Genomic DNA, 10,070 nt, shown 5'->3' with positions numbered 1-10,070 from the left:
TATTTCTTGTGTTACTACAAATGAATAACTATGTTTATCTCTTGTGCTAGCCACAGGTTTGTTTGGCCAAAGGCGATAATAACAATTATCCATCCAGTTTGCACACGGTTTTCATTGATTATAGTAAGGGTTGTGTGCTCCCTTTCATAGGGCTGGACTCAGGATTAGTCCTCATTCTCTCTTACTGCCTTTTTTCCCTCTGGGAGCTGTAGCTGGATATTCATCTGAATTCTCTGTTATATTTACTAAAAAAAAAATACAGAGTGTTTCGAAAAGAAGGACCTGTTTGCGAAGATACAGTGATTTCCAATTGGCTCCATCATTTTGAAACACACCGTAGAACAAGTATGTATTTGTTGACCAGCTTGCTTACTTAGAAGCCTTATTTATTTCCATTGAGGTTGGACCCAGATTAAACTGTCTTCCACAAGTAGGAAAGAAGCTGCAAAGCCTACTCATTTAAAAAAAATGCATCTAACCAAATTGAGGGAAAGCCTTGAAAAGGAGAGGGGCACTATCTGGTGGTTAATGTGACTCTGGATAACAAATGTGGTGGATCCTTTCCTTCCTTTATTGCTGGCTTGGGCATAAACCGAGGTGTTCAACACTACTTTTCAGAAGTGTTGAACACCAGCTGCGTCTGCTGAAGTTAGTGAGACCCGCAGCTGCTCACCCCATGTTTTATACATGGGCGATTGACTCCTCATCCGCACCTCTGTAAAGCAGGATGGGAACAGCCACCTCCACAGTGAGTGGGCAGCGTAACAGCTAATGCTTGGGAAACATCTTTTTAAATAAGAGATGAAGTGACTTTAAAAGCTGTTGAGAGACAGATATTTTTTCATGGTACAAACTTTAAGATGAGGCTTTATCGTTCAAGTGCTCTAACAAGAATATTAGCATGTTCTGCTTCTTGTCAATAAAATAAGTCTAGACTTCTGTCCTAATTTTAAAGGAGGCTCACTCTTACAAGATTAATGTCATTGAATCACATTTATCCATATTTACGCTGTTTCAGCTTGTGTTCTTCCCATCGCCTATGATTTTTTTACTTATTGTTTACAAGTCTGTTTCTCCTACCAAACTCACAGATTGGTGAAAATATATTCTAGAAAAAAAAAAATGTAGATCTGTCCTTAAATAAGTATACATTAAAAATGCATTTATCTACCATACTTGTGGATGACAGCAATTATCTGGACAACCTAATTTAAAACCCGAATCAGAAACATATGGAAGCTCTAAAAACTTTCTATTCCATGGGTGGGTTTTTTTTAATGGAAAAATATTTGCTCCTTCCATGCATTCATGCTTTTCCTCCCTTCTATAATGAATTCAGAAATATGAGGAGGGAACCTTTCATTTTAAAGGAGATGAAGATTGAGAATTTACCCTTTACATTGCAGAATAAGTTACTGAAAAGAAAATCAAAACTATCAGTCAGGCAGAAAATGCCATATCATTTTTTAAGCGTCAGTTCGTATTTTATCGTTGTTAGCCTCATCTCTCACTACCTGTCAATGTTTTGACTTTACTGACAGACAAAAAGGGAATTCCTAAAATTTACGAGAGGTAGAATAAAATAAAGATTGCAAACTTTTTTGGGTTTTTTGATTTATTTTCTAGGAGGGTGCCACCTGAAACACTAGACTTTCTTAGCTCTTCAGTGAGAGAGCATCAAATGGCCATAGAGTGTAGAAAAATAAACCAGTCTGTAGCCATGCCTTCCTCTGTATGGTAATTTTTAAGGCCTTGTTATAAAACAATGTGAACTGTTCTACCATTTCCAGGAATTTTTGCCTGTTATGGTTGTCCCTACTTTGCGAGATAATTTCCCAAGAAGTCTCATACTTAGGAGTCTCATACTTGCAGATGGAAACACAGCACTACCCAAAACTCATTGATCCAAGAACAGCCAAATACCGTGGGACTCTGTTGACTGACATAGGCTATGGATCTTACAGGGATTGTGGAGAGAGACCTTATAGATCTTCCTGATGTGGCCAAAACTGAGGCACACTTCATGTGAGTACATTTTGGGAACATGGGGGCTGTGGGTAGAAAAGAGGGGCCATCATTTCTCTAAATTGCACCTCTGGCTGCTTCCTTAGAATCATAGAGTAGTTTGGGTTGGAAGGGACCTTCAAAGCTCATCCAGTCCAAGGCCCTGCAATGAGCAGGGACATCTTCACCCAGATCAGATTGCTCAGAGCCCCATCCAGCCTGGCCTGGAATGTCTCCAGGGATGGGGCATCTACCAACTCTCTGGGCAACCTGGTCCAGAGTTTCACCACCCTCATTGTAAAAAATTCCTCCTTCATGTCTGGCCTGAATCTCCTCTCACATTTTCTATGATTTACCCATAGATCACGGGTATAAATTAACAAGCAACACACATTGTTTATAGTAAGCAAGCAAGTGACCTGTTGATGTTTTTGCTTCTAAATTTGACCACATTTAATTAACATCTGATTCCAAAGTCAAAAGTGCTGAGCAAAACAGTTCTGCTCAATATGTGCATTTTTAATCAATTCATATGTGTACGCACACATATATGCAAGCTCCTTTTTCTTGGCACACAGAAGTTCTTCTTCTCCCTCCTGATTTTCATCCACTTGTAGACTTTTAATTGTTGTGTTTAGCAAAAGGGAAAGACATAAAAAAAGTACAAGGGACATATCAAATGGAAAATGATCTATAAACACAAATATCCGGAAGAAAAGGGAAAAAGAGTGGGAGAGAGATTTTAACTGGGAAAATAATAAGTCCCCCGTTTATACTAAATTAGACCTTATGTCTAACTTGTGGCCTTGTGACCATTGTCTTTGTTTTCAATGAAATACATTCAGTTCACCAAAGTAATAGAAAATACCTGTTATTCATCTTGTCTTAATTTTTATTTGTAGCAGACGTTTGTGATTCTTAGGACTGTTTCAGCTCATTTTCCTTAAAGAAGAAATAAAGAGTTCAGAATACGATCAGGTAATCATAAAATGCAAAGCAATCCTGATTCTGGTGGGCTGTGCCTCGAGTTTCCACGTAGGGTAGATGTCATAGTGTCAAACTGTTTCAGCCTGGGCTGAAATGCTAAAATCCTTCACGTTTTGTTTCTTTCTTATTCATCTCAGCATAAAGTCAGTAAGTCTCCCACAAGCTGCTTCCCAGCATTTTGATCTCTCATAAAAATTCAGAAAATCCTGTGACTAGTATTGGAATTATTATTATTATTATTATTATTATTATTATTATTATTATTATTATTATTATTATTTTCTGAGTGGTCATGGTGAGGGTTTCACAATCAAACAGAAATGGTGTATTCCAGAAAGCCTCAGTTTGCTTTGGCTATGGGCCGTTCAGAGGCATTCTCCCTCATTTTCAGAGTGGATTATGGTGCACGAACAGATTGTTACACAGAAGGAATCTCTTAAATAAATCTTACTTCTCATTTTCTCCCAGGTTGGAACTCTTTCTCCCCTTATTTTCATTATATATCATATTGTGCTTCCATTAGGGCCTGATGATACAAATTCATGGCTGGCAGCTGAACTGCTCAGTAGAGCTGCAGAGCTCAGTAGTTTTGGACAGTTTTCCTGGCTCTCCTAATGATTTGCTGTATGATTTTGGGCAAGTTGCTCCTTGCCTCTGCTTTTCCATTTCCCCAGAGTAATAGAGAACATTAATCATCACTGTAAGCTGTTCTGAAGCCTTGAGATGAAAGTGCTCATTATTAATGCTATTCATTTGTAAGATATACATTTTCACTTGAGCTGCCTAACATATAACTTCACTGTTGCGTTGAGTGAGGGCTGGAAGAGGGTTTTTTTTGGCAGAAAAATGCATTCATAGGGGTAGAAAATTTTACAGAAGTAGCTTTTAGTCTTCTTGTAGGGATGCCTAATCTATAATTTCCTTTGAATGAAATTTCTATGTAAAACATTTGCCTGGGCCCAAAGTTTATACACTGTTTATTTTATTTCCATGACTTTTTTTTTTTTTAATTACATTTTCTTATTGCTTTTTTTTAAATGGAACTTTGACTGTGTTTATAATTACAGATTTCCTTTTTTTATTTCCCAGTCATGATTTAAAATAACAAATGAATACACGCACTGCAAGGAATACACTGCTGATCTTTCCTCCTTTCTCCTGTTGAAAACCAAAACGATCCAGAGACAAGTTGCAATTTCATGATAAGAGAAATCCACAGAGCCATAACACACACAAATCCAAACAAACCGTCTTTGACTTTCACAATTAAGGTGCAGATAATGAGAGATTACTTCAGCAGCAGCCAGCACAGATCAAATCGTCACTGCTGTAGTGCCATTGCCTTCAGTTACACAGAAATCAGGGCTTAAATACAGAGTTTGTGTTAGCAGTCATTAGCTTTAAATTCTATGTCTGTAAATTGTTTTGTAAAATGGTTAATTTTCTTTTTCCTCTTTCATCACTTATCCCTTCAGCACAACATTACACATAGATGCGCAGCCTTAATTGGTTTAGTTGCAAGAAGATAATGTTTTTTTCCTCCTTTCTCACTGTTGCCTGTTAGCTTGAAGGCTTTTTAGCTGAAGGTTGATAATTATCACTGAGAAGAAACTAGCACATCAGGAGTTCATTTTCCATCTTAGCACTTGTGGTGCTCCTTTGAACTCCTCTCGCCAAACCCACGTTCCCACTCTGTCACTTGGCTCCCTCCATCATAAAAAGGTCTCGGCAGCCGGCGGCTCCAGCCTTTGCTGGCGGACAGAGGGCATTGCTTCTCCCCACCACTCCTCCAGCATGGACAAATTGCACGAGACATTGATAAACATGGAAGACGCTTTGGGTTCGGAGCACTCCGTCTGCTTATCCTCCTGGGACTGGAAAAGCACCACGGGGACTTTTGAGCTGCACTCCGTCTCATCTCCACACAGCTTGTCCCCGACGCCTTCCTTTGAATCCTACTCCTCATCCCCTTGCCCGGCGGTGATGGAGACCCCATACGGCAGCGGTGGCAGTGTGGTGGGCTATGGCCTGGTGGACTTTCCTCCAGCCTACTTGCCCAGCCCCGGGCAGGCCCGGCTGCCCAAGGGCACCAAAGTGCGGATGTCTGCCCAACGCAGGAGGAAAGCCAGCGAGAGGGAGAAGCTGCGGATGAGGACCCTGGCCGATGCGCTCCACACGCTGCGCAACTATCTGCCCCCCGTCTACAGCCAGAGAGGACAGCCCCTCACCAAAATACAAACCCTGAAGTACACCATCAAGTACATCAGCGAACTGACGGAGCTTCTCAACAGCGTCAAGCGGGTGTAGAACCACCCGGAGCACCCGCCCCGGCACGCTCAGGGTCTTTACAAGAGAAAAAAACAGCAAAATTTCTTCCTTGCCAGAGTATGGTGGTGTGGGACGCAAAAGGAGGACGGAGCGAGAACCACCGTTGTTCGTAGGACGCAATGCTGGAAGGTGATGTAGGATTGCCTAAAATCCTGAGCTGCAGGTTGCTGAGACAGAAGTCTTGTTTTTTGCTTTATGTCTTTTTTTTAAAAAATAATAAGCTTCTAAGAAATATTAAACCTAGTCTGATACAAAAGTAAAAAAAAAAAAAGTCAACTGGTCTTCCTAGGATTTACGTATCACTGTTCTGACTGATCTTCTGTTTAATAAGGACAATAGTAAATCCATAGGTTTCAAGATGCATTTTAAAAAAGTAAATGATGACAACAATATAGGAATATTAATTTGTAGGCACTTTAATATTAGGATGAAGAACATGCATAGTTAGTTCAAGTATTGTCTATTTATCCATGTTTCCACTGTACCTAAAAATCAAGAAACCAAGTAATAGTGAGAACATCTTTGCTCGTAAACAAATAAATATCAGTGTCATAATCTGTATTTTGTATTATATATCTGATTGATAGATAAGTAAAATCTAACAATGACTGCTAAATGTTGGAAATGAAATATAAACAAACTGACATTTTGTATAGATAAATTGCTGTTAAATCCTATCTTCTTTATTAATATATACACAAGCATATAATATTTCTGTATTTAATGTATGAGAAACCCTTATTTCAATGTCTAGTAAATTATGGAGGACATTTTTACATCAAACCACTAGAACAAATAAGATTAGGCTAAATTATCTTTGTCTTCTCTGACATGAATTAAATTGATTCAGGTAAAAGATGCAAAGTTCTATTCTCAAGGTATACTGAAACCATAACGTTTCATTATAAAAAGCTGTTGGATCAGCTGTTTCCTACAGCCAATAAACATTTCTGTAAAAAACACACATGAAACTCTCCAATACCCAAACAAATGAAGACATAGTCTTAATCCTTAAATACTTTGACTTTCATCTGGCGGGTATCACATAGGTCCCACCGCACTGCAGGAAACAAAACAAAAAAAAGGCTTTGTAAATCTCATTGCAAACTGATTCATAAGGCTTGGCTGTGCTGGGGCTCGCAACACACAGAGAGGAGCAAAACCCAGGGCTGTGCTGTGATACTTAATTAAGTCTAATTAACCTCTTCTCCATGGGAAGATGTAAGGCTCAGAGAGAGCAGCAGCCAGGAGGTAACAGGCTTGTCTCATCAGGATGGGCAGATCAGCACATCTGTGTGGGCCAGATGTTTCAGGCTTCTGGAGACACGATACAGCAGAGGATCACAAAGATAAAACTTTATTGCATTTTGTATTGCATTTTATTTTTTTTTTCCCCTCTCATTCTGTTTGTTTGGAAGGAAATACAATTGTCATGGTACATTGCTGGCTCAGTGGTCTTCTTACACAGTATGGGCAGATTGGAGCAATCAGCGTGAAATCTGTCAGCATCTCAAAAAAGCAGCTACATTCAAATTTATGCAGGTAGCACTGTCACCCAAGATGTAACCACATGCTTCTGTTTTGTTTTAACACACGTTAGATTTCTTACAAGCTTTAGGCGTTCAGCAAGAAGAAGTAGAATCATGTTTTAAAACCCTATAAAATTGTCTAGCTAGACAAAATTTTGCACATATGAAGAGCAGCACTCATGTCAGCATGGCATCCCTCAGCATAAACCTGTGCAGCTGGTCCAGATTTGAGCAGATAAAGCATCGCATAGAGAAGGCCGGTCTGGATTATGTTGTACAAAGGAGTGAAACTGCATGTTATCCATGGGATCTTGCACAGAACCATAACTGAGAGCTCAATCCCATGTCCTTTCTCAAAGACTCTCATTGTCACTGACAGCCGTAAAGGGGCATCTGCTCGCTAGCTCTGGCAACCCCCACAAGCAGATACCCAGAAAGAGAGCCCTATAATCCTGTGATGGGAACCATCATCATTCACAAACATAGCAGTTTGGTATATTGTCTATGTTTGGGAAGCATTTTAACCTTATTCCTTAAATCTTCCACACGTGAAATGACAGGTAATGACTACGTTTTTCAGCTCTTTAACTAGGAAAATCTACAGGGCCACGGTTAAAGCAGAGGAACAAGAAACTAGAAGAATCCACTTTTATTGCTAGTTTATGTATTTACCATGGCTGGTCAGCCAGCATTGCTGCCTCAGTTTACCCGTCTGCAAATGAAGTCTCTGGTAGCTAATGGCTTCAGAAGGCAGCTGCTCATAGACAGAGTTAAGCAATGCTCTATAGAAAAAGTGTCCCAGCAGGATGTAGCCTGCAGATTTGAGAAGTAGCTCAAGGTCAGCATTTTCACCAACCTGGAAAAAATGGCAGGTGAAGGCCCTGAACATGGTGGGATGCAGCTAAAGCTTACAGCTTGTTGGGTGCCTGTAGAGTTCCTCTGTCTCCCTGCAAGTCCAAGTGCCCACAAAGGCAAGTATTTGGGTTTCAGAAGAACACTTTACTGCTTCTGTGCCACTGAACTAGACCTTGCCTGTACCTACTACCTATCCCCAGAATCCCAGTGGCTGCTGTAATACCTTTAAATACTTCAAGCTCCAGCATGGTGTGGCTGCATCTAGGCTGAGTTTAGGGAATGGCCTGCCCTACATCATTCCCTGTGCTACAATAATACAAAGCCTATGTCCAAGATGGAGTTAATTTACTAGAATAGGTTTTACTTCTGTGCTGTTTAATCTGTTTGATCCCCTTTCAGGGGATCCCTCCTTTCACCTGTGTGTGAGGGGGAAAAAAAAAAAAAGTGACTGAGGTATTTGAGTAGAAGATGTAGGGTATATTCAGTCTCCTGGGATCTGTCAGGTTTGTTTCTCCCTTCTCAGAAAGGCAGGAGTTTTTGCCCTACCCGACAAAGAGCATCTCTTTAAACCCCTCCTTGTGTAATTCTTTCCCTTGGCATAGACATTTCACTGATCCAGAGGAAATAATCAGAATTGTTATATTCTCAAGGGTGCAAGTCTTCTTGCTACTAGATGTTGGATTTTGTTCATTTTTCAATAAAATGGAATACAGTCAAGCTTCCTCCGCTTTTCTCTTTCCTTACTCCCAGGTTCAAACTGGAACACTGGAGGTTCCACTTAAATTTGGAAAGAAACTTCTTCTCAGTGAGGGTGACAGACACTGGAACAGGCTGCCCAGGGAGGCTGTGGAGTCTCCTACTCTGGAGACATTCAAAACCCACCTGGATGCCTTCCTGTGTAACCTCATCTGGGTGTTCCTGCTCTGGCAGGGAGATTGGACTGGATGATCTTTCGAGCTCCCTTCCAATCCCTAACATTCTGTGATTCTGTGAGTTTAGGATATTTAATCGGTGTGAAAAAGACCAAGTCCCTCCAGTTGGAGGAATGAGATCTGTCCCCCAGGATTATATTTAAGATCCATAAAGCTGTACTGAATCTCAACAGGAACACCATAATAATCCATCGAACAGAGGCCAAAAGAGTGGAACCTCAGTCTGAAAAAGTTGTACAAGTCACAGAAATAGAGGAAATCTTCCACATAAAATTATCTTCCCTTAACGGATTATGTTAAAAAATACACACGGAAATAAAGCTAAAGTAGCAGCCCAACAATCACTAGAAGTCCATGGAATTAAACTCCATCCTGCTTAAGGGACAGAGTTGTTTACCACATTAAAGAGAACAATACAGAAGAGAGAACTGGGGTTAGTCCCAGGCAATGGAATGAACTCTACCAGCCCAAAGATCTCTCCCTTTTTCAGGTTAGCATGTCACTGAAGTTCCTCACAAACATGGAGAACAGAACACAGGTACTACAGAAGAGACCACCACCATCAGAACATAGTTTTCTACTGCATTCACAGTTATTTCACACAAAAATTGGTACATGAAGTCATGCTTCATAAGTGATACTGGTCATAATGCTGAAAGGCCAGCAAATAAGCACTCAAATACTAAACAGAGGAAGGATGAGAAACATAAGATCTCATATAGAAATTAATTAATTGCAAAATATTTTAGAATTTTAGGAAAAGCCTTGAGATAGAGAAGCATTGCAATTTGCTTGAACTACAGATCCTTCACTCTCAGTTTATTGATGAGATGGTTACACCATTCTGCTCCTCCTAGAGTAAGTCTCTAAACACAATTAATAGGTATCTTGCCTTCTTAAAAGTACTCTCAGATGAGAAATAATAGTAAAAACAAACAAATCAAACCCAAAAAGCACACTACCACACTTTGCCAGGGAAAAACAGCCCAGCCCATGCAGTGCCCAAAGGCACTGGAGAGCAGTGCAGTAAAGGAGGCTGAAGGCAAGAGAAGAGATGAATGAGGGGCACTAAAGGGTGGGTGAGACAGCCAGACCCCACCAGCTGCTTTTCTGAGCAGCTCTTCATGTTCAGGGCTGTGCCCTTACCTCAGCTCTGAGTAAATTGCTGAGAGGCAACCAGGTGTGACTGCTTGAAGTTTCAGAAGCCAGAGAAGAGAGGGACTTTTGCCCCACAGCCATCCTAACCCTTTTATTATGGAAGAAAAAGGCAGGACAGAGGAGGTAGTTAATATATATTTTATACAAGTTCACTCCTCTGGTGCCTTGAGCCAGGCAGGAGAGAGTTGTTGCTGCTGTCACCAGCGTGAGAATAGGCTCTGGGTTTCCTCTCATACCTCCAGAGAGACCAGAGGCTGTTCTGCCACAGCTGGAAGTA

At 40.6% G+C, this 10,070-nt stretch overlaps 1 protein-coding gene across 1 annotated transcript; it reads left to right on the top strand.

Moving 5' to 3' along the window:
- Nucleotides 1-4,785: 4,785 nt before the first annotated feature.
- Nucleotides 4,786-5,298, top strand: MSGN1 (mesogenin 1; the record flags this gene model as incomplete). The annotated part of the gene is made up of 1 exon (XM_080342148.1): nucleotides 4,786-5,298. The coding sequence occupies one exon, from the start codon at nucleotides 4,786-4,788 to the stop codon at nucleotides 5,296-5,298; it is 513 nt and encodes a 170-aa protein (XP_080198274.1).
- Between the last annotated feature and the right edge of the window lie 4,772 nt (nucleotides 5,299-10,070).

This window comes from Nesoenas mayeri (assembly GCF_963082525.1).
Source record: "Nesoenas mayeri genome assembly, chromosome: 3".
Classification (NCBI taxonomy): Eukaryota; Metazoa; Chordata; class Aves; order Columbiformes; family Columbidae; genus Nesoenas; species Nesoenas mayeri.
The sequence above is the reverse complement of the archived record's forward strand: the minus strand, read 5'-3'. Positions and strand labels throughout refer to the sequence as shown.